Below are 26,040 nucleotides of genomic sequence, written 5' to 3'. Positions count from 1 at the left end.
CTCGTGTTGGTGTGGGTTTCCTCCGGGTGCTCCGGTTTCCCCCACAGTCCAAACACATGCACTATAGGGGAATTGATCAACTAAACTGGCCGTAGTGTGTGAGTGTGTGTGAATGAGTGTGAATGGCTGTTTCCCAGTACTGGGTTGCGGCTGGAAGGGCATCTGCTGTGTAAAACATATGCTGGAATAGTCGGCGGTGTATTCCGCTGGGGTGACCCCTGATAAATAAAGGGATGAAAAGTCGAAAAGAAAATGAATCCTACCCACATTCATCTGTGAAATTAAAGAATATTCATTCGTCCAATATCCTATATATTCCAACAATTGTAAAGCAATAAAGACCTATTTAAAATATCTAAATCTATCGGGTTTCTATCTAAAATATATTTTAAATAAATAAATTAATAATTGGTGAATTATTTTACTTGTAATTGTGCTCTGAACTTTAATTTTCATGTTTTTATTTATTTTTAGGCCCCTGTTCAGTTGTTCTCTAAACTTACTTTGTAAATATATTTTCTCAATGAAATAAAAAGAAATTATACATATTTATTTATACACGTTCACAAATATCACCATTAACGACAGTAATAATACAAAAAGCATAGTTATAAGATTATTTAAAATCTTTATTCATTCATTCATTTTCTTTTCAGCTTAGTCCCTTTAATAATCAGGGGTCACCACAGCGGAATGAACCGCCAACTATTCCAACATATGTTTTACACAGCGGATGCCCTTCCAGCTGCAACCCATCACTGGGAAACACCCATACATTCTTATTCCCACTCATACACTACAGCCAATTTAGTTGATCAATTCCCCTATAGCGCATGTGTTTGGGGGAAACCGGAGCACCCGGAGGAAACCCACACCAACACGAGGAGAACATGCAAACTCCACACAGAAACACACACTGAGCCAGCCGGAGCTCAAACCAGCAACCTTCTTGCTGTGAGGTGATTATGCTACCCACCACGCCACCACTTGAAATCCTTATGATTTTGTAACTGCACAAAGCCTTTATTCTCTTCTGTCTCTATTTGCTTTTATTTCTGTGTATTACAGCACACCCCTGACCACTCCGCTTTTGTTTATTTCTGTCCTTTGAGCATCATTAAAATACAACTTGAAACAGTAAGAAATGGGAATAACATGACACGTCATCTTTAATAAAACATGATTATTTATTACAGTGATGTATGGGATATATAACTCTGGTGTGTTGAGTTTTAAAAAATTAAAGCAATGATGCACTACACCTCAGCTGTGCATTCTTCTCTGATAATTCACCACGGTCAATTATTCTGAATGAAGTACACATACTGTGCATTATCCTCTATTAATCCCCCATCAGCCGCAGGTGATGACTGCTCTCCTCTGCTCTCCAGCACCACTGCTGAGAGTGTATTAGTCAGGTGTGTGTCCTCCACATCTCCTCCTTCTGTTGTGTTCTGATGTGATTTCTTGCTGTTGTAGTGGTGTAATAACTCTACAGCTCCATATCACTCCGCTGAATGATTAATGCACTCTAAACTACTTTAGCTGTGCCTTTATCTGACAATACCCAAACACCTGAGAGTGAGCCAATCAGAACCAGAGTTTAGCATAACACGGTATATATAATTAAGAGAAATGTTACCAATGCACCACCTCTGATCTTCTGTATTAATGATCTATATACTCATACTATAAACAAGAATCATCAATAACAGAGCACGAGCATCACTGTAATATTGTTTTATTAAAGCATAAAAACGTTTCTATACATATAATCATACAAATGATGTCTATTGAGGTTTATATAATGAATAATCTGCATCAACATTTGATTAAAAGGCTCAAATCTGATTTGGTCCTCTTTAATGTTGCTGCCTTGATGAGGAAATGTTCTAATAAATGTACACATTATACATTAACAGTCTAAAATCTCTGACTGATCATCATTCACATCACGACTGACGCTTTATTAAGAGCTGCTGGAGCATCTGTCATCAGGATAAATCATACTAATCAATCACAGAATCAAATATGACTATAATTAAATACTACAGCTGGCTGTTCAATAATTATCAGACTGGATGAGGAATTTGATGACATGACTCTGGTAGATTCATCTGATGCTTGCTGATTATCGGCCAGTAGTTTGGGTTCTCCTCGTACCACTGAACTGAAAACACACACACACACACACACACACACACACACACACACACACACACACACACACACACACACACACACACACACACACACACACACACACACACACACACACACACACACACACACACACACACACGATCATAATAATAATCATTGATCACTGATCATCTAAGAGTAGCAGGCATTAGTGACTGCAATATTAGTACGGAGTAATTATGTGTATTCATTCATTCATTCACCTTCGGTTTAGTCCCTTTATGCATCGGGGGTCGCCACAGCAGAATGAACCACCAACTATTCCAGCATATATTTTACACAGCGAATACCCTTCCAGCTGCAACCCAGTACTGGGAAACACCCATACACTACAGCCAATTTAGTTGATCAATTCCCCTATAGTGCATGTGTTTGGACTGTGGGGGAAACCGGAGCACCCGGAGGAAACCCACACCAACACGTGGAGAACATGCAAACTCCACACAGTAATGACCACTGACCCAGCCGGGACTCGAACCAGTGACTTTCTTGCTGTGAGGCCACAGTGCTAACCACTGAGCCACCGTGCCACTCTACTATTTATGTGTATTTATTGTAAATTAATACTCTTGCTGCTGTAACGGAGAGATTTCCCCACAGTGGGACAAATAAGGGTATATCTATTCTATGATGTTCGCTAGTGAGTGCCCTACCGGTGCGTCTGATTCCCTCTGTCCAGGCCACTCTGGGTCTCCAGCCGAGTCTGTGCAGCTTCGCAGAGCTCATGGGGTATCGCAGCTCTGTCACAGGGCTAAAGATCACACACACAGCCATCAGATCATCATGAAGAATCCGACAGAAATATGAATGTGAAACGACACACGCTCAATACACACCGATCTTCCACAAACTCCAGCCAGTCGTGCAGAGACTCAGCAGAGACGCTCTTGACTTTCTGTCAGCAGAAAACACTCTGTAAGAGTCAGAGCTACACAAAACACCAGGCTGAACTAATTAAAAGACAAGCGCATATGGTTTTTGAGCACATAACCTGGTCTGGCATGAGCTCTGAGACGCAAGTTTTAGCTGTTAAAATCTCATGAAGTTCATTATCTCTCCTACAGCACTGTTTAACATGCACATCGTGCCAGAGCTGCTTTACATTAATAAACATCGAAGGAAAACGTGTATATTTATAAAGCATGTGCATTTTGAACAGTCTCTGGAGCTGAATTCAAGTGCTTTTGTATAGCTCCTTTTACAATAATAGTTTCAGATCAACTTTAGGTGCACATTATTGCATTACAGTCAAATTAAAGCCACAAATTAAACAGAAGTTAAGATATCCAGACATGGTTAACCTGCATTTTTACAGCATATAGGTGATGTGTGTGTGTGTGTACATGTTTAATGAAGTATAATATAATATGTGTTATTATATATATTATAATATGCTATACATGTTTGTGTATATAACTGCTATTTTCATTTATAGCACTTCAGTCTTGCATCTCGTTTATATACACTATGAACAGCAGCTACACTAATTATTCTCTTTATTCTCTATTTCCAGCTGGGGATACTCATCCCGAGGTCCTCAGAGATTATGCAGTGCCATTGATGCAATCCTAGACTGGTGAAGAGATGATGCCAAGGTATCCATAATCCTGGACCAGGCCATATCCTGAGCAGCTGCTGTGGTCTTCATTGAGGAATGGAATGCATGAGACTGAATCCTGAAAGGCCCCAGAGACAGACAAGTCCAGGCCAGCCTGACCCCCCACCGGTGACCTTCTCCACGATGGATGTCCAGCTTCTCCAGCCTCCGGCACCTAGACTGCAGCTCCACACAGGAAGTTTGTCCAGATTAATAATGTCCGTGCCCAACAGATGGGCACTTATTCTTCACTTTCGTCAATTGGTGAAGTTTTTTCCTCATGACTGTCTCCTCCGGCTTGCTCGGATCAGGACTTGTGGAGCTGCACTTCAGTGGACTTGCTCTTCAGTGTTTAAACTTTCAGCAGTGACACTTAAACCACACTGAACTGAACTTCAACTCTGAAATCTGGACTTTACTAGAACTATGTTAAGCTGTTTTGACACAATCTACACTGTGAAGAGCGCTACAGAAATAAGCATGAAGTGAATTGAAGTGTGTTTGTGTTGTTCTGGGCTCCATTGTTGTCCAAGCCGCACTGAAACTGAAGTTTGTAAGGGTAAAGCACTGAATAAACATCATTAAACATCAGTGAATGATCTCTGCAGTGTCTGCTGCTCCTCCTCCTGGATGTGTGTGTAGTAGCCCTGAACTACTCCCCTGATCTCACCATTTGGACCAGTTCTCTGGCCAGCTGAATGATGGGAATCTCAAAGCCAGTTCCAATGTTGTAGATTTCTCCCAGAATGCCCTTCTCCATCACCGTCAAGAAGGCATCGGTGACATCAGAGACATATAGGAAGTGTCTGGACTGCAGTCCGGAGCCCTGGATAGTGCTGAACACACACACACACGCACACACACACAGCTTAATAAATGCCTGTAGATACACACGAGCAGACCAAAGATGCAGACCAACACCCATGAGCAGACAAAACTCAGTTGAAGACATGAACAGGTGAAACACACACAACTGAGCAGATGAAATACAGATTCAAACACCTGAGCACATAAATCCACAGATGAACACACACACACACACACACACACACAAACTACAGACAAATGCACATGAGCAGAAAAAGGGCAGACAAACATTGACAGATGAAATGCAGACAAACACAGCAGGGGTGTTTAGTCTGAGTAAACTCACCACTTCTGCTGCTGCTGTATGAGCGAGAGGAATCTGGGAATGACCTGAGAAACACAAATCACGGTGTTAAACACCGAGCGGAGTGTTGTTGTTCATATTAAACAGACCCTCCTCTACCTTCTCATGATGCTGCCGTGGCCCGTACACATTACTGCTCCTCGTGATCACTGCTGGAAACTGCAGAGAACACAACATCAACATTCAGCAACTACAATATGACATGGCGAGCTGTTCTTCAACACATATTAACAGTTACCTGAGACAGAAAAGTCTGGGTGTACTGGTTTCATGTAGACTATAAACATTAACAATAATGTGATGAGAAATGCACAAAATAGTGTTTTAGACACGCCATGAGGTTAGCATCTGGAGATATAAAGCTCAACATGATGGAAAATGCCAACTGTGCTACTGCTAACTACAGATTACAAAGTTCAACAAGTCACAGAATCAATCGCTCCTCATCACGTTTGACCATGTTGCATTAATAATCAATTCAGTTTACTGTAAATGATTCATTTGTTGTTTATTAGTCCAGTTTAAGGAAAATCAGTGGAAAATGGAATTTATACACATTTAGGTCCATAAATATGTGGACATCATCACAATTCCAACATTTGTGGCTCGATACACCAACACACTGGATTTGAAAATAAAGTAATGCACAAGATGTGCTTCAACTGCAGACTGTCAGCTTTAATTTGAGGGTATTTACATCCAAATCAGGTGAATGCTGTAGGAATTACAACACTTTGCATATGTGCCTCCCACTTGTTAAGGGTCCAAAAGTAATCGGACAGAATAATAATCATATATCAAACTTTCAATTTTTAATTCTTGGTTTCAAATACTTTGCAGTCAATTACAGCCTGAAGTCTGGAACACACAGACATCAGCAGACGCTGGGTTTCAGTCCTGCTGGGGCTCTGTCAGGCCTCTACTGCAACTGTCTTCAGTTCCTGCTTGATCTTGGGGCATTTTCCCTTAAGTTTAGCCTTCAGCAAGTGAAATGCAAGCTCAATCGGATTCAGCTGACCCGGAATGAGACCGATTCCTGTGACGCTCCAGAGACAGACGAGTCTTCGCTAAGGCCAGCTTCCAGCCTCCGCCGCTGAGACTGCAGCTCTGCACAAGACGTTTGGCCAGCGGAGAAATTAAAATGGTCGTGCCCAACTGAGCCTGGTTTCTCTCAAGGTTTTTTTTCTTCACTTCCGCCATTAGTGAAGTTTTTTTCCCTCTCCGCTGTCGCCACTGGCTTGCATGGTTCAGGATCTGTAGAGCTGCGCATCGATGGATTTGCTCTTCAGTGTTTGGACTCTCAGTAGTGATTATTAAACCACACTGAACTGAGCTAAACTGAACTGAACTTAAACACTACAAACTGAACTACACTGTTCCTATTTACTGTGACCTTTTATGTGAAGCTGCTTTGACACAATCTACATTGTATAAGCGCTATACAAATAAAGGGGAATTGAATTGAATTGAATTGAATTGAATTGAATTGAATTGAGCTCAGGTGATTAACTTGGCCATTGCATAACTTTTCACTTCTTTCCCTTCAAAAACTCTTTAGTTGCTTCTGTAGTATGGGTCATTCTTCATCTGCACTGTGAAGCGCCGGACAATGAGTTCTGAAGCATTTGGCTGAATATGAGCAAAAAATATTGCCTGAAACACTTCAGAATTCATCCTGCTGCTTCTGTCAGCATCACATCATCAATAAACACAAGAGAACCAGTTCCACTGACAGACATACATGCCCACACCATGACTCTACCACCACCATGCTTCACTGCTGAGGGTCATGAGCAGTTCCTTTCCTTCTCTATACTCTTTCCATCACTCTGGTACAGGTTGATCTTGACCTCATCTGTCTGGAAGATGTTGTTCCAGCACTGTGAAGGCTTTTTCAGAACTCTAATCTGGCCTTCCTGTGTTTGAGGCTCATCAATGGTTTACATCTTGTGGTGAACCCTCTGTATTCATTCTGGTGTATTCTTCTCTTGATTGCTGACTCTGACACACACACGCACGCACGCACGCACGCACGCACGCACGCACGCACGCACGCACGCACGCACGCACACACACACACACACACACGCACACGCACACGCACACGCACACACACACACACACACACGCACACACACGCACACACGCACACACACACACACCAGCCTCGTGGAGTGTTCTCGATCTGGCCAACTGTTGTGAAGGGTGTTTTCTTCAACAGAGAGAGTTCTTCAGTCGTCCACCACAGTTGTGTCCATGGTTTTCCGGGTGTTTTGGTGTTGCTGAGCTCACTGGTGCATTCTGTCTTGTTAAGAATGCTCCACACAGTAGTTTTGGCCAGGCCTGATGTATTTGCTCTCTCTCTCTGATGGGTTTGTTCTGATTATTCAGCCTAATGATGACTTGACTGATAGTGACAGCTTTTTGGATCATCTTGAGAGTTGACAGTAACAGATACCAAATGCAAATAGCACACTTGAAATGAACTCTGGACCTTTTATCTGCTCATCGTAATTGAGATAATGAGGGAATAACACACACCTGATGGAACAGATGAGAAGCCAATTGCCCAATTACTTTTGGACCCTTAACAAATGGGAGGCACATATGCAAAGTGTTGTAATTCCTACAGCATTCACCTGATGTGGATGTAAATACTCTCAAATTAAAGCTGACAGTCTGCAGTTAAAGTACGTCTCAAATCCATTGAGTTGGTGTATAGAGCCAAAAATGTTGGAATTGTGTCAATGTCCCAATATTTATGGACCTAATATATACATATATATATAGAGAGAGAGAGAGAGTGTAGAGTAACGTGGACACCTTGTGCTTGAGCCAGTAGCTGGTGACGATGCTCTCGGCTGCAGCTTTGGATCTGGAGTAGGGGTTTGTGGGTCTTTTAGGACTCAGTTCATCAAAGGGCTGCAGTGAGAGAGAAGTGCATCAGAACAGCAGCGGTGAACAGGTAAAGGTAGGTAGTTTATTCACCTGCTCTACACTGTCTCCGTACACCTCATCAGTGCTGATGTAGATGAAGCGCTGCACTCTGGCCTCCAGCGCCGCTCGTACCAACACCGCAGTGCCATCCACATTCACACGCATGAAGCGAGACGGACACACAAAGGAGTTCTCTGCAGCACAAATACACATTCACACTGACTTATTACACACAGATTAGAGCCCATATTCACTAAACATCTGCAGGCTAAAAGCAGCTCAGAACTCGCTGATCTTAAACATAATGAGATTCAGTGCCAAACCACAAACTCTGCTAAACCAGCTGTTTTCAGCAATCTGCATTCAGAAGAAACATTTTAAAACATTTATAACATATTTAACTATTATTTATTTCAAAATACACAAAAAAAAACAAGCATTTAAGAAAACATTTGTTCTTCAAACACAAATATGGCCATTTTTACATACTTAAAAACAATTCCTCACATAATATGATAATAATAAATATAACTACTATTATTTATTTATTTATATTTTGCTTAAAAGATTAAAAGCAAAGAACATATTTTGTAACATGCACTGATTCCCTTAGTGAACATTACACAATCTTTACTTAAATACGCAACATCAGATCAACATACCCTCCGTGAATAAATCTGACAGACTCCTCCCCCTCCCAACCAGCCAATCATGGGGTTAATAAGCATGTAATAATGACTGACTATACAACTGTAGAAAGGCTTTTGCTAATTCATCTTTTTAAAAATTGACAAAGCACATCAAAACATCAATTAATTTGACCAAAAATGTTTTTAACAAATTTATCCAGAAGCAAAGAGCAAACATTACGCCACACATGAAAAATACTATAATAATGATAGTAAAATACTCTAGTGTTTTTGAAGTATACAACTCTATAGTTGCTATTACAGTTGTGGCAAATCTATAGTTGCTACGGTAACACAACAACTACAATAACTGATCTGTTGTTGTGATTCTACAGTTGTTATGGTAACACAACAACTATAGTAATTGATCTGTTGCAGTGATTCTACAGTTGCTATGGTAACAACAACTACAGTAATTGATCAGTTGTTGTGATTCTACAGTCGCTATAGTAACAACAACTATAGTAACTGATCAGTTGTTGTGATTCTACAGTTGCTATGGTAACACAACAACTACAGTAACTGATCTGCTGTTGTGATTCTACAGTTGCTATGGTAACACAACAACAACGTTAACTGATCTGTTGTTGTGATTCTACAGTTGCTATGGTAACAACAACTGCATTAATTGATCTGTTGTTGTGATTGTACAGTTGCTATGGTAACACAACAACTACAGTAATGGATCTGTTGTGGTGATTCTACAGTTGTTATGGTAACACAACAACAATAGTAATGTATATAGTTGTGATTGTACATTTGCTTTGGTAACACAACTACAGTAATATAAACAAATGACCCAATACCGTGGTTTTTCTACAACTATAGGGTATATTATACTACAATACACCACAGTTTACTGTAGTAAAAACTAAAGTATACTACAGTATTTATTACAGTTGATCAGTTCACTATAGTAAATATTACAGTATACTGAAGCATTCATAAACGAAGAGCTGTAGATACTATAGTATAAATACAGTATAATACACACTTCACTATATTGTTTACTATAGTATCTGTTCATGTGTTTGTGTTCATTACTCAGGTCATTTAGAGAAACATCAGTCAGGGTTTCCTCACCTACATGAGTTTCAGCAGCGCAGTGGAAGACCACATCAATGTGTTCAGTAGAAAACAGATGCTTGATGAACAGAGGATCACACACATCGCCCTGGCAGAAACACACACTTCATTACTACAGCTCAATTAACCACAGGACTGACTGGGTTAGTTAGTTGTGCGCGTGTGTACCAACCGGGATGAAGGTGTAAGAGCTGCTGGCCTGGACTGAGCGCAGGTTCTTCAGGTTGGAGCAATATTGGAGCTGAGAGAGAACAAACACTCACTCATAAACACACATGCTTGTACACACCCTCACATACACAGACACACACATGCATGCACACACACACACACACACACACACACACACACACACTCACTCACACGCCCGTTTAAGAACAAACATGCACACACCTTCACAATTTTACACACATATATACACTCTCATATATATACACACACTCTCTCTCTCTCTTACACACACTTTTTCTTAAGAACACACTCACATTATCAACATTGATGATCCTCCAGTGAGGAAACCGCACAGCCAGAGCACAGATCAGATGAGACCCGCTGAGGAGAACACACACACACACACACACACACACACACACACACACACACACACACACACACACACACACACACACATTTATCCCAAATTCATTACAAATAACTTTAGTGTTTTCACTTAAACTACTTCATATTTACATGTGAGTGTGGATCAAGTATGCATGTGTGTTAGTTGAGTACATGTCTGAGTGTATGAGTGAATGTGTGTGTGTTCATGTGAGTGATTATGTTCATTGTGTGTATGCGACTTGAGTCTATACGTGTGTGTGTGTGTGTGTGTGTGTGAGTAAATTGTGTATGTTTATGTGTGTGAGTGTGTGTTTTTATTGAGTATATGGGCATGTATGCGATGAGTGTGTGTGTATATGTGTGTCAGACATATAATATTGATTATTGATCATCGATTACGGCTCTCACATGAATCCAGCTCCTCCAGTGACGAGCACAGTCCGCCGGTCACTGCAGCTCATGCTTTATTCTGGACATCAGTTTCTCCGTCTGTGAAAGAACATAGTCTAAATATTAATAATCAGTAATAAATCAGTTAATAAAGAGTTCGGGAGAGTCGAACACGGGCTGAATCAGCTCACACACACCGCTGAGCGCTTCGGGAAGGCGTTCTTCACTCTGTCCGTGTGTTTCGTCAGGCCTGCGGGTCATTTATTCCTCATTTATCAGCTGTTGAGTGACTTTTAGACACATCGCGCAGCTTCATAAACACGGTCATCACGACAATCTGACGACGATTTGCGGCAGCGCTGACACGTATGAGTCCAGCTGCCAGCAGCTGAATCCCCGCCCCCGCTGCGCGTTCATTGGCTGCATTACTGCTCTAGACTAAACAGCGCGCTCTGATTGGCTGTCACAGACGTCGATCGTCTAGAGGGCGGAAAGTTACGGTATTGCCTCATAGATTGCAGTGAATGAGCGGAATCAGAGCTGCTGCTGATATTAAATGATGTTGGTGTACTCTGTCTTTCTCAGTATTCTGTTGTTCACTTCACGTCCTGCAGCAGGTAAAACCGTCTCTGGGGTGTTCAGGAGCGACGCGGCGAGAGAAAACAATGGTCAATACATCACAAGATTCCTGTATCACGGTGAGTTTCTGATATTAAGATCTGTCATCATTGGCATGTGTGTGTCTTACATGCTTCTGTGTGTGTTTTATCCAGGCTCTCTGTGTACATGCATGATGAATGAGAAGCTGTGACAGAATACAGCTGTGATGATCACAGAATGAGTCTGCATCAGTTACAGATAATGTGATGATTTGATTGTATTAATATTGATGATGGTGATGGTAATGATGCAGATGATTGTGGGTATGATGATGACAATGATGACAGTGATGATGATGATGATGATGATGATGATAATGATGATGAAATGAGGTGATGATGATGGTGATGATGAAGATAATGAAATGAGGGGATGATGATGCTGATGATGAAATGAGGCGATGATGACAGTGATGATGATGATGATGATGCTGATGATGATGATGATGATGAAGATGATAGTGATGATGAAATGAGGTGATGATGAAGATGATGATGACAGTGATGGTGATGATGAAATGAGGTGATGATGAAGATGATGATGACAGTGATGGTGATGATGAAATGAGGTGATGATGAAGATGATGATGATGAAATGAGGTGATGATGAAGATGAAATGAGGTGATGATGAAGATGATGATGACAGTGATGGTGATGATGAAATGAGGTGATGATGAAGATGATGATGATGATGGCAGTGATGGTGATGATGAAATGAGGTGATGATGAAGATGATGATGATGATGATGACAGTGATGGTGATGATGACAATGGTAGTGATGATGGTGATGGTAATAGAGCAGATGATTGTGGTGGTGGTGGTGATGAAGATGACAGTGATGGTGATTATGATGGATGGTGATGATGAAGATGAAATGAGGTGATGATGATTATGATGGTGATGATGGTGATGATGATGATGACAGTGATGATGGTAATGATGTAGATGATTGTGATGATGATGATGGTGATGATGATATTGGTGATGAAGGTGATGGTGATGATGATATTGGTGATGATGATATTGGTGATGAAGGTGATGGTGATGAAGGTGATGGTGATGATGATATTGGTGATGATGATGATATTGGTGATGATGATGATGGTGATGATGATATTGGTGATGAAGGTGATGGTGATTATGATATTGGTGATGATGATGATGGTGATGATGATATTGGTGATGATGGTGATTTTAGTGGTGATGATGACGATGATAAATATGATTTGATGTGGTTATGATGATGGTGTTTGTATTGATGATGATGGTCATGATGTTCATTGTGGTGATGATGATTGTAGTGGTGATGGTGATGATGGTGACAGTGATTGTGGTGAGGAAAAGATAATGAAGAAAAGTATGATTGTGGTGATGAAGATGATGATTGTAATGATGATGGTGATAGCGATGGTGATGATGGTAGTGATGAAGATGGTTATTATGATGATGGTGAGTGATTTTGGCCAGTGAATGATGGTGATGAAGATGACAGCGATCTTGATGATGATGGTCATGATGGTGGGGATGATTGTGATAATGGTGATAGTGATTATGATGGTGATGATTCTGCTGCTCTCTGGCAGGTGAGATTGGCCTAATGGCGTGTCGTGTGGATGATCCACTGATGATGGTGATGACGGTGGTGACTGTGATTAAGATGATGATGGTGGTAGTGATGGTTGTGATGAAATGAAGGTGATGAAGATGAGGGTGATGGTGATGATGATTATAGTGGTGGTGATGACTGTGATAGTGATTGTGGTGATGAAGATGATGGTGATGATTCTGCTGCTCACTGGCAGGTGGGAACGCCCTGATGGTGTGTCATGTAGATAATGATGATGATGATGATGATGGTAATGATGCTGCTGGTCTCTGGCAGGTGAGAACTGCCTGATGGCGTGTCGTGTAGATGATGCACTGATGATAGTGATGATTGGGGTGATTGTGATGAAGATGACAGTGATGATGATGATGGTAATGATGCTGCTGGTCTCTGGCAGGTGAGAACGGCCTGATGGCGTGTCGTGTAGATGATGCACTGATGATAGTGATGATTAGGGTAATTGTGATGAAGATGACAGTGATGATGATGATGATGATGATGATGATGATGATGGTAATGATGCTGCTGGTCTCCGGCAGGTGAGAACGGCCTGATGGCGTGTCGTGTGGATGATGCACTGATGGCCCTGCAGAAGGAGGCCAAACTGCTGCTGTTTCAGGGTTCGCAGGGATTTGACAACCTGAGCTGTTTGGAGAGACTCACTTCAGCTCACATCTCCAGTAAGATTCCATCAGTCCTTCATCACTTTAACACTGTGCTTTACACAGACATTTACCCTAATAAAAGCCTGTTGCAGAACAGATACATCTACGGCTGTTTTCTAGACTATAAGAGTAACCATGAAGCTTACTTTACTGTGGTGTTTCTTCAGTCAGTCTGAGCCGAGCGGAGCAGAACCAGACCGTGCCGAATGAGTCCAGGCCGCAGACGTGGCATGTGATGTATGCAGACAGATACACCTGTCAGGACATGCAGATCAGCAACACACTCGCAGATATTCACTTCCAGATCACCATGATGAACCCTGACAGCGCAGGAAACCCACTGGATCACTTCAGTGCTGAGGAGGCGGGTGAGAATCTACACACACACACACACACACACACACACACACACACACACACACACACACACACACATAAACACTCTCTCAAAAACACATGCACAAACACTCTCTCACACACACTCACTCAAAACTCACACACACTCTCTCACAAACAAAGGCAAACACCCTCTCTTTCACAGACAATATCCACACACAGGTTCAATGAGATGAGCGGCTCAGTATATCGGTGTGTGTGTGTGTGTGTGTGTGTGTGCAGGTCTCCACAGCTTCTTCTTCCTGCTAATGGTGTCATACTTCGTGGCGTCGTGTATTTACGCCCAGCCGCTGTGGCAGACGCTGAGTAAAGGCGGCCCGATGAACAGCGTGCTGAAGGTTCTGTCTGCTGCACTGCTGCTGCAGGGATCATCAGTGCTGCTCAACTACTTACACATGGCCCGGTCAGAGACACACACACACACACACACTTCACAGTCTCCATGACGATACTGTGCTGACTGGTGTGTTTGCGTTACTCCGCAGATATGCCAGAGACGGTGTGGGGACGCCACTGAGCAGGAGCCTCGCTAAATGTGAGTCTGGACCACATCATCACACCATCACCCACAGGAAAAACATGCTCAATTACTGTAGTTGTTGTGTTACCATAGCAACTGTAGAATCACCACAACAGATCAATTACTGATGACTGTAGTTGTTACCATAGCAACTGTAGAATCACCACAACAGATCAATTACTGTAGTTGTTGTGTTACCATAGCAACTGTAGAATCACCACAACAGATCAATTACTGATGACTGTAGTTGTTACCATAGCAACTGTAGAATCACCACAACAGATCAATTACTGTAGTTGTTGTGTTACCATAGCAACTGTAGAATAACAACAGATCCATTACCGTAGATGTTGTTACCATAGCAATTGTAGAATCACCACAACAGATTCAATTGCTGACTACTGTAGTTGTTATCATAGCAACTGTAGAATCACCACAACAGATTCAATTACTGTAGATGTTGTTACCATAGCAACTGTAGAATCACCACAACAGATCAATTACGGACGGCTGTAGTTGTCGTGTTACCATAGCAACTGTAGAATCACCACAACAGATCAATTACTGACGGCTGTATTTGTTGTGTTACCATAGCAACTGTAGAATCAACACAACAGATCAATTACTGACGGCTGTAGTTGTTGTGTTACCATAGCAACTGTATAATCACCACAACATATCAATTACTGACGACTGTACTTGTTGTGTTACCATAGCAACTGTAGAATCACCACAACAGATCAATTACTGACGGCTGTAGTTGTTGTGTTACCATAGCAACTGTAGAATCACCACAACAGATCAATTATTGACGGCTGTACTTGTTGTGTTACCATAGCAACTGTAGAATCAGCACAACAGATTAATTCAAGGGTTTTACTATAGTATGGTTAAAAGGCTACAGTATTTACTTCAAATTACTGCAGTATTTTTCATGTGGGTAAATGTCAACCTTAAAGGGACAGTTTATGTATTAAACTGTGTATGTGTGCTGTACATGTGTGTATGTATGCATGTATGTGTGTATATTTATGTGTGCTGTATGTGTGTGTGTGTCAGTGTGTGACACGTGTGCGCAGGTGCAGATGCTCTACATGTTGTTGAGTCTGTGTGTGGGCTGGTCTATGGGTCGCAGCAGACGGTCTCCCAGTAAACCTCTGCAGTGGGACTCGTCTCCCACATCCACTGTGCTCGCTCTCACCGCTGGCATCACTCAGGTCAGCACACACACACACACACACACACGCACACACGCACGCACGCACGCACACACACACACACACACACACCCCTATTCTACATTCCAGCACATACAGAGTAATATATAAACATTGTTTGCGTGGTATTTTGAGCTCAAACTTGACTACACACTCTAGAGATTTATTTTACAGCTTGTTAAAAGCAGCAGATTAGGTCTTCTTTAATCCTGAGGAGTTTAAAAAGTGAAATGTTCCAGTGGTTTACTCACCCTCAAGGCATCTTAGGTGTGTGTGTTTCCTCTTACATGCCAATCAAACGTTTTGTTGTCTTGGTAACGTCAAGTTTGATGATAAAGACAGAAACAGGTTGTGATGTATTAGTTTACGTCAAGGTGTCATTAACAATGTCATCTTTGTATTTTAAATGTCATAACTGAGCACAATGACACTTAATAACAGTTGTTATAAGCATGCCTAAAATCTCATTCACATTCATGTGTCGTGTCATCATTATAAAGGCTTCATGACAGTGAACACAGCTTCAAGTGTTTCCAAAGGAGCCAGTCACTTTCTTTTATTCATTCCCCTTAAGCTTAGTCCCTTTATTTATTAGAGTTTTCCACAGCGGAATGAACCGCCAACTATTCCAGCATGTGTTTTACACAGCTGCAACCCAGAACTGGGAAACACCAATACACACACACACACACACTACAGTCAGTTTAGTTGATCAGTTCCCCTATAGCGCATGTGTTTGGACTGTGGGGGAAACTGGAGCACCCGGAGACACGGGGAGAACATGCAAACTCCACACAGAAACACACACTGACCCAGCTGAGACTCGAACCAGCGACCTTCTTACTGTGAGACAATCGTGCTACCCACTGTGCCACTGTGCTGCCCAAGTAATTTTATAAATTGCTAGACATGTTGTGAGGTGTTTCTTGATTGGATTATTGCTAGTGTAGCATGAAGTGTTGCTGTGAGTGTGTGTTGTGTCTGCAGGGGGCGCTGCTGGTCTGGCAGCAGCTGGAGGACGTGGAGCAGCACAGTTTCTCACACACTCGGCTCAGTGTGTGCGGCTGGATACTGACGCTGCTGCGGGTGCTGCTCGCTCTGTTTCTGGCCTCGCTGCTCTATCAGCTCATCTCAGCGGAGCGGAGCGCGCTCAAACGAGACTTCTACATCAGCTTCACCAAGGTAAAGCAGATAATCATGCTCTCCTGCTGGTTTTCCCTGTCAGGAAGAGGGACAGTGTGTCTTTTTACTGTTGATCATCAGTTGCAGTGCAAAAAAAGGCTTTGTTTCTGGCTTCTATATGGAGTATAGTGTGTGTTTTTGTGTGTGTGAGACCTTTGCACACTTATCTTGATATGTGTGAGAAACTCAAAATCATCCCCTCAGCTGTCAGAACACAGTAAACACAGTGCACACACACACACACAAACACACACACTCTAATCTGCTGTTTTACTTCACTGAACCCCAGATTAAAGCCAGAAACTCTTCAGCACAGGCCGATCTAAAGGGTTAATGCAGACAACTGATGATCAACAATAACCATGACACACTGTCCCTCTTAATCCCAACAGAGAAAACCAGCAGCTTTACAATCTATAAACGTGAATATAATGAGAGTCAATGGGGAAAAAACGTGTGTGTGTGTGTTTCAGGGGTGTTTGCTGTGGTTTCTGTGTCACCCGGTGCTGCTTCTGTTCTCTACGCTCCTCAATGAGCATCAGAAGGAGAAGGTAACCATCATTTACTTCACGTTTCAGATTTCAAGTCCAGTTCTGACTGTAACTATAATATTGTTTGTTTGTGTGTGTGTGTGCGTCAGGTGCTGACCGTGGGTGTGATCTTGTGTCGCAGTATCTCAGTGGTGGTTCTGTATCGACTCTTTCTGTCCCGCAGTCTGTACTGGGAGGTTTCCTCGCTGTCGTCTGTAACGCTGCCGATCACCATGAGCCGCCGGAGCCCGTACTAAGAGACCCCATCCACACACACACACACACACACTCAGATCAGCACCACACACACACACACTCAGGTCATTACAGATATTTGCATTTTAAACGTGTTTTTATTCTGTTTCTATTTTAAATATATATATTTGTTCAGTCAATTCTCATTCAACATGAAAGGCTTGGAGGTGCATCCTACATATTAAATAAAAACAGGTTATTATAGATTTTTGCATTTTAAATTAGTTTTAATTAGTCTGATACTATTCTAAAATATACACTTTTATTCAGTCCATGTGTTATTTAATATAAAAGGCTTGGAGGTGCATCCTAAAACAGGTTATTTTAGATTTCTAAGTGGTCACTAAGGCACTGCTAAGCAGATGTTAGGGTGTTCTAAGTGCAACCCAGGGTCATTCTGAAACATACCCCTGTATATATTTCTGGAGAGCACCAAATACGTCCCAGGGCGCTGTGTACGCTTTTACAGATCTCAAATTTCCCTCACGAGTGCCATTCACGCATGCTGTTCTCATGTAAATCCACCAGAGGCCGCCGTTGACTGACTGACTGACCGATCGACTGACCCACTCTCCTCTTCCCTAAACCCAACCAACAGTGTTTTCAAGAGCAATCCAGAAAAAGAAAAGCCCTCCCTTGATTTCTACCACGTTTTCAGATTTTACCACATTCTCACCCTGTTATTTACTTGTTTTATTATGTGGATTTTGTCTTACCTGCTTTCTGGAACTGTTCTTCACCGGACTCAAACCCCATCGTCACGGTCAGCTTCTCTCTGAGTCTCAAGTCTGCTGATATATGTGTTGAGCCTGGTAAACTGGTAACAGTGGAAAAGCCGTCCACAGGGAGGTCAGCTGGTAGCACATAAAGTAACAGCATCATACGCCCTGTAGTGTTCATTTTAAAGATGAAATACAGCCATACGTTCCTCTGGCTACATAATTCACGATCTCCTGAAATGTATCCAGGGCTACGTTTTCAGAATGAGCCTGTGTTGTCTAAGTGGTTGTTGGGCACTTGCTAAGGTGCTGCTACAGGGTTTCTAGGGTGTTGCACGGCAGTTGCTAGTGTGTTCTTAGTAGTTGAGTGGTTGAAAATCTTTGCAGGTCAGATTTGCCACCACAGAGTGCTTATTAATTCTGAAAAGCATTATTTATTTTTGCCAGTTATTATTTTAGGGTGCTTTCACACTTGCTTCAGTTGCCTGGACTGTACCCAAGTTCGATTGTCCCCCCCTTCCACCTTCTCAGCAGGTTTGTGTTCACACTGTCAGTTTTCCCTTGTGAACCCCGGTACGCTTGCGTCATCGAGCTGCTCTTGTGTGTACGGCTGTTGCTAGGTGACTGACATGAAAGCAAAGCTCCAAAATGGACAGACGTGCACACATCGCGGTCGTTCTGCTTTTACTGAATCTTTTGGTTTTGGACATACAGAAAGCGACTCGCGTCCATCTGCTGCAAACATATTATAACCGCTCAGAACATCACGCCATGTCTGCAGACGCTGTTTCTGAAGGAGACAAGCAGACATCATCACTGTGATTGCCCTGACTCAGTCCCGCTTATCACCAATGTACAGTACATGATACACAGACACACACACACACACACGAATGAGCGCTATGAAAACTAAAGTTTGTTGTGTAGTTGCCGGTTTACTTTCGTTATGTGATACGATTGCATTCAGACTAGAAATGAACCAGATCAGAGTTCGCTCAAACCGTACACTAGACCCTCTCTTTCAGGCGGTCTCGGGAATGGTTCACGGGTGCGCACCCAGGTTTAGAAGACACGATCACACTAGCTAAAACGTACCAAACTCTGACGTTAAATGAACCCGGGTGGGGCCCAAAAGTGTTCGTGTGAAAGCACCTATATTTCTGATATTTTATTTCTGTACTGTTAAGTTTCGTTTATTTATTTATTGTGAATTTTTCTTTTATTTTGAGTTAATCAAAATGTTTCTTGATCAATCGTTTAAGTCTTCATTTTAGTTTACTCACAGCAGGAGAGACGCTGATTTCATCCAGTCATTCATTCATTCAAAGACGAAACCAACAAACAGAACTCTATAAAACAGATTAGATCTAACTTAATTGATCTACTAATCTTTCTCCACAGTTCTCCAGTTCACACATAAACTGATACTTTTCCAAAATGGGTGGAGCTACCTTCAACCACTGAAACAGCTGATTGGCTGATTGTCCTCTGCAGTGAAATCGAATCATTTAATTGGTTAAATTTCACTGCATTGTATTTAAATATATTCAAATGAAATGCAAATCATATTTTTGTATTATTTCTATATAAATAAGACCTATCATTTTTATCTGTACGGAAGTTTTATTGTTAAAATACAATGTATTTATCTCGTTTAGACCTGGGTTACGTCCTCGAGCAATAAGAGAATGTGAAATATGAATGCTTTTATTGGTGATTTAACTTCTGTTGTCCTCCACAAGTGCCTGAGATGACAATCAATCACTGATGCGGAGATGATTATTGATCCTGTTTACTGGATCTGCAACTCGAGCATGTGTGCTGAAGTCCAGACTGTACTGTATTTATTATTGTGTTAATAAACGTCATGCACACCCTCTGTATATGCGTCAGTGGCCTCATTACAATAATCTGCATTGGGCTGATTTTACATCTGCAGGTAGAGGTCTGCACAGGACTGTTTGTTTTAGTCCCGTCCGCTCCTGCCAGGTTTTAATCTGCACCCTACTGCTCCTGCTGTATATTCAGCCTTCGTTCAGCCACCCGACTGTTCCTGCTAAATTTAGATCTGGTTTCCAAAATCTCATGTTTATATTGGGTACTACCGAAAGAGAGAGAGAACAGATAACACTGTAGGTTGTGCAAGGATTGCAGGCTAAATGTCAGTTTTGTTTGCCCCTTTGTGATGAGACATGAGTGCCGCCTTAAACCTGAGCTTCCAGTCTTGTGACTGCTAAAGGGTCAATCTTTGAGGTATTCTCACATCACTCAAAGGGTCATTTTTTTCATTTGCGTCTGACACATGAAAAAGACTTGCCTGCTGTGGGTTTCCTAACAGTAAACTGAGCGTTTTCTAATGCAAGCTGAAGGACAGCACATCTTCACTTTGCTCTCCCATGTTGGTAAAGCCTGCTCTGAGGCCCGTTATGCAGACGATGCACACACAGGCTATGGGAAAGCACTGGTCATGCATTCATCATGTGTTACAGTCGTGAGCACTGGCTGTGCTCAATAAGAATGAGGAAATCTCAGATATGCGGTTCTGAAATAATGTCAGGACTCGGGAACGCCGTCCGCTACCGTGTTCTATTCAGAAATGTATTCCCATGCCGTAAGAAATCTGGTTGGGTGGGAATAAATGCAGACTTCAGAATAAAGTTATTATTTTACAAAAACTTGAATTAATAATTATACACAATTATATCCTGTTTTCTATGTGTATTTAGGAACAGTTTTTAACTTAAAGACTCCCACTATACCTATTTTTTGACTCTGTCAGCTTCAGTTATCATGAAATAATTAAGTCTAATTTTCATCTTCTTTGTGTGTTTACTAATGTTCACATGAAACATATATTTGCTGTGCTATTTGTAATTTCAGTTCTATTTTAAGGATCTAGGTGCAAAGTTTGAAGCGTACTGTATGGCGCGTGTTTACTAAGGGCATGTCCGAATCCAACTTGCTATTTTTAGTAGGAGAAAAGGCGCATAGTCTAAAAGTGTTGAGCTTATTCTGTTAATGAGTTATGTGCGTGTTTTGGGTGCAACGTTCATTAAACATTCAGCAGAAAAACTGGGAGCTTCACGAGCAAGAAAACACGAATGCGAATGTTCCAAGCATGTCTTTAAAGAAGTTCACATTGTTGTTGCAGATGAAATATAACAACTATGATTTCAATATTTTCCAGTTGGCTAGATATTAAGTGTCTACCAAACAACTTTCTGAAGCCTCTCTACTTTACTGTTGGTTTCAACGCTTCCGCCATGTTTGTAGTTTGTTTACACTTTATTAACTGAGTTTGTAGTTCTAATTAAACTCACATCTAATGCGTGATGTATTGTGGGTAATAGAGTATGGACGCTTCTACACTTCACATTTCTAACAGGAACAGTAGACCTCTGGCGTACTCTCTTCAACATACTACAGTTCTATTGTATTTTCATAGATATATCTGCGTATTGGGACGCAGCATCAGTTACTGTCAGCTCTGTTATGGTTTAATAAGTGAAACAATAATTTAAACAACAATTAATAACAGAATCAAATGTTCACAATCACATTTAAGCATTGATTTACATTAAGAATGTATTGAATTTACTGTAAACTATACATATTATAGTTGCAAATCATTCCAGTTAAAGCAAACTGAATGGACAATAGCTGAAATGTTCCCGCAATTCTGCAGTGAGTGATATGCTAATGAGATTAGCTCACCGAGGAGAGGATATTATTATGACGTAATGAAAATTATTAAGGTGTTCCTCATCCGTGTGTCACAACATGAGCAATCGTGAAACAGATATTTATTTCACAACACTGCTGAATTCTGCATCTGGATTATGAAAAACACTGCATTCATTCATTCATTTCAGTGAGTTTAGTAAAATATCAGAGATTCATATGTTTGAACAAAACAAACTGTTCATGAGTTATGAATAACACTTCACAATAAGATTCAGTCAGCTATTACTGCTATTAAACATGAACTAAAAACAAATACTAGAAATATTTCTTAATTCATGTTAAGATTTAAATTGTATTAACATATCTTCAGTTGCGTCTGTTAATATTATTCAATGCAGTAGCAACGAACGGTTGTATATTCATTCATTTTAACGAGGATTATCTTTCACAAATGTATTGCAGTTTATTATTATTAGTCAGTTTATTAATCCAGCGTTCCACAGCGGAATGAACCGCCAACTTATCCAGCATATGTTTTACACAGCGGATGCCGTTCTAGCTGCAACCCAGTACTGGGAAACATACATACACTCTCATTCACACACACACACTCATACACTGCGGACAATTTAGCTTAACCAATTCCCCTATAGTGCATGTGTTTGGACTGTGGGGGAAACCGGAGCACCCGGAGGAAACCCACACCAACATGGGGAGAACATGCAAACTCCACACAGAAATACCAACTGACCCAGCCGTGACTCAAACCAGCGACCTTCTTGCTGTGAGGCGACGATGCTAAACACTGCACTACCGTGCCGCCCAGGTGCCCTTTAATATTAATGAAAATAAAGCACATTATTCATAAAGAATGTTTTTATTATCATATTTTAGGAGGGACAACTCTCACATTGACCCGAGATGACATTAATACTATAGTAATTCATAGTAAATACTAGTGACCCATACTAAAGTTAAGTGTATTATATTGCATATATATACACTGAAAAAAATTATTCAGAGATGATTCCTTGGATTTACTCAATGTTTTTACGTTAAGTGGTTGTAAACAATTTATTTGTGTTGAATTTAAACAAACAAATGAAGTTGAACATTGCTCAATTTAATTTGTTTGTTTAAATTCAACACAAATAAAATGTTTGCAACAGTTTTGCATGCGACACTTTTTTCAGTGCAGCTTATATTCTGCTTTTTTAATTGGTTTAGTATTTTCATAAGGGTTTATTTATAGATCTCTTTAAACTGATCAGACATGTCATCATAACCCCTCATCACTCATTCAGAAGCTGATTTTATGATTTCATTGTATTTGACATATCTTCATTCCACATTATTATCATTTCAGAACAAGACTGTGATCTGCAATCATCAGAACACAACGATAAGATCTGCTTTAACCTTTGAACTTTTACTTTAATAACCAGCCCATTCAGTAGCACATACAACAATAAACATACTATAAATAAATGAAAAAATAATCATTCAAAATAATAATCCATGTACAGGTTTGAAACGGTGCTGAATGAATGTTAGTGGACTGTAAAATCTTCAATATAACATCACAAACAGACAAATAAACTAAATAAAATAGTAAGTAAGGTTGTGGCTGGGTTTAGCTTTTAGGTTTAAGATCATAGCTTCTAATATACAGGAAATATCTTAATAATAGACAGGTAATAAGCCAGCAGTTAAAGGGACAGTTCACCCAAAAATCTAAAACATCTGTAATCGTTTACTCAGCCTTTACTCTTTACAAACATTTAAGAGTTTCTTTCTTATGCGGAACACAAAAGAAGATATTTTGAAGAATGCTGGAACCGTTAACTTCCATAGTTGGAAAACAAACTCAATGAAAATCAATGGTTGCAGGTTTTCAGCATTCTTCAAAATATCTTCTTTAGTGTTTAACAGAAGAAATAACTCAAGAAACAATTGAGGGAGAGAAAACTTTGTCATTTTAAACTTTGTGGTGAACTATCCCTTTAATAGTGTGAAATGCTACTTAAACTGAAGTGTCTGCCACTGTAAGCAGTGAGCATTGTTTGGGTGTGTATTAATAAAGGAGTGGCAGAGGGATAGTAATCATGCCTAGTGTTCAGAAACTGTAGAAACATCCCTGATCTTTAGTCTGAGATCTGCTGAGAATATTCACACGCTGACTGATGATGAAGATGATGATTACAGAGACATGTTTCAAAATCACTGGATACACCCGCACCTCATAAAACACACACACACACACACACACACACACGCGCACGCACGCAATGGCTCCTACAGTATAAAGCACCCCTCACACACTCTCTCTCTCTGTCTTTCACACACACACACACACACACACGCAGATCAACTGTGGAGAAATCATGAGCAGCAGCAGCTTCAACACACCAGACCAGGGTGAGTCCAGTATACACTGACTACTGCACAGGAGACTAGTTAAACTGAAGAGGAGACTAGTAAACTGAAGGTGAGACTAGTTAATCTGAAGAGGAAACTAGATTAGTTTATCCGTAGATGAGACTAGTTAATCTGAAGAGGAGACTAAAATATCTGAAGAGGAGACTAGTAAACTGATGAGGAGACTAGTTAAACTGAAGATTAGACTGGTTAAACTGAAGAGAAGACTTGAAGAGACTAGTTCATCTGTAGAGGAGACTAGTTAAACTGAAGAGGAGACTATAAGAGACTAGTTAAACTGGAGAGGAAACTAGTTGAGACTAGTAAACTAAAGGTGAGAAGGTAATCTGAATAGGACCTAAAGATACTAGTTCATCTGTAGAAGAGACTAGTTAAACTGAAGAGGAGATTAGAATATCTGAAGAGGAGACTAGTTAAACTGAAGATTAGACTGGTTAAACTGAAGGGAAGACTAGAGGAGACTAGTTCATCTGTAAACGAGACTAGTTTACTGAAAAGGAGACTAGATAAACTGAAGAGGAGACTAGATAATCTAAAGAGGTGACTAGTTAATCTAAAAAAGAGACTAGATGAGACTAGCTAAAAGGTAGAGACTAGTTAAACTGCGGCAACTAGTCAATCTACAAAGGAGACTAGATGAGACTAGTTAATTTGTAGATCAGACTAGTTAACTGCAGAGGAGACTAGTTAGACTCTAGAGGAGACTAGTCAATCTAAAAATGAGACTAGATGAAACTAGCTAAACTGTAGAGACTAGTTCAACTGAAGAGGAGACTAGTCAATCCAAAATGCAGACTTGACGAGACCAGTTAACTGCAGAGGAGACAAGTAATTCTGCAGATGAGACTAGTTGATCTGTAGACGAGACTAGTTAACTGTAGAGGAAACTAGTTAGACTCAAGAGGAGACTGGTTAACTGCAGAGGAGACTAGTCAATCTAAAAAGGAGACTAGACGAGACTAGTTAACGGCAGAGGAGACTAGTTGATCTGTAGACGATACTAGTTCACTGCAGAGGAGACTAGTTAAACAACAGAGGAGGCTGAAATAAAGATGATGGGGATGAGACTAGTCAAACTACTGCCTTCAGAAAGGCACTTTTAAAGGCAGTTTTTAGTATTTTTGTTAAATTAGTTCTGTTTATTTGTATTTCCGTCACTACAGTAAACACAGTAAAAGCTGTTAAAGTCATCTGTAAGGTTAGATCCACAGGTGAACAGCTAGTGTAGGTGAAAACAATGTCAGTGATGCGACATCTTCAGATCTCCTTCAGCTAAAGCAGTTCACGCTCTTCGTGCAGTGTTAGTTTATGATAGAGTGACTGAAAATATTTGAATGATACTGATCCTGGGCGACGTGGTGGCGCAGTGGGTAGCACGATCGCCTCACAGCAAGAAGGTCGTTGGTTTGAGTCTCGGCTGGGTCAGTTGGTGTTTCTTTGTGGAGTTTGCATGTTCTCTCCGTGTTGGTGTGGGTTTCCTCCGGGTGCTCCGGTTTCCCCCACAGTTCAAACACATGCGCTATAGGGGAATTG

The 26,040-nt window shown here is 41.0% G+C and overlaps 3 protein-coding genes across 5 annotated transcripts in view; 2 read left to right on the top strand and 1 right to left on the bottom strand.

Annotated features, from left to right (window-relative positions):
* Window positions 1–1,725: 1,725 nt before the first annotated feature.
* LOC130231218 (dTDP-D-glucose 4,6-dehydratase-like) lies at window positions 1,726–13,802 on the bottom strand. Of its 3 annotated transcripts, none has more exons than XM_056460699.1 (13): window positions 13,712–13,802; window positions 10,652–10,732; window positions 10,168–10,234; window positions 9,855–9,923; window positions 9,680–9,770; window positions 7,959–8,101; window positions 7,794–7,892; window positions 5,070–5,129; window positions 4,953–4,996; window positions 4,470–4,635; window positions 3,039–3,097; window positions 2,856–2,953; window positions 1,726–2,170 (listed from the first exon to the last, which is right to left on the bottom strand). In XM_056460699.1, the coding sequence occupies exons 2-13, from the start codon at window positions 10,702–10,704 to the stop codon at window positions 2,073–2,075; spliced, it is 1,047 nt and encodes a 348-aa protein (XP_056316674.1). In that variant the 5' UTR covers window positions 10,705–10,732; window positions 13,712–13,802; the 3' UTR covers window positions 1,726–2,072. The 3 variants fall into 3 exon arrangements, with proteins under 3 accessions (XP_056316674.1, XP_056316675.1, XP_056316673.1); XM_056460700.1 differs by lacking the exon at window positions 13,712–13,802 and adding an exon at window positions 10,825–10,984; XM_056460698.1 differs by lacking the exon at window positions 13,712–13,802 and adding an exon at window positions 10,831–10,984.
* Window positions 11,011–20,263, top strand: gpr180 (G protein-coupled receptor 180). Its single transcript, XM_056460697.1, has 9 exons — window positions 11,011–11,331; window positions 13,440–13,580; window positions 13,733–13,933; window positions 14,184–14,364; window positions 14,447–14,496; window positions 15,541–15,698; window positions 16,686–16,880; window positions 17,354–17,431; window positions 17,521–20,263. Exons 1-9 carry the CDS (start codon window positions 11,190–11,192, stop codon window positions 17,665–17,667), a joined length of 1,293 nt encoding a protein of 430 aa, XP_056316672.1. The 5' UTR covers window positions 11,011–11,189; the 3' UTR covers window positions 17,668–20,263.
* A 4,150-nt stretch (window positions 20,264–24,413) lies between these two features.
* The window catches only part of tgm8 (transglutaminase 8), a 35,528-nt gene continuing 33,901 nt past the window's right edge, over window positions 24,414–26,040 (top strand). Inside the window, exon 1 of the mRNA XM_056460696.1 lies at window positions 24,414–24,486. Within this exon, the coding sequence (XP_056316671.1) occupies window positions 24,453–24,486 (34 nt within the window). The 5' untranslated portion in view covers window positions 24,414–24,452. The remainder of the gene's footprint in view (window positions 24,487–26,040) is intronic.

Source organism: Danio aesculapii, chromosome 6 (assembly GCF_903798145.1).
Source record: "Danio aesculapii chromosome 6, fDanAes4.1, whole genome shotgun sequence".
In the NCBI taxonomy this organism is placed as follows: domain Eukaryota; kingdom Metazoa; phylum Chordata; class Actinopteri; order Cypriniformes; family Danionidae; genus Danio; species Danio aesculapii.
The sequence above is the reverse complement of the archived record's forward strand: the minus strand, read 5'-3'. Positions and strand labels throughout refer to the sequence as shown.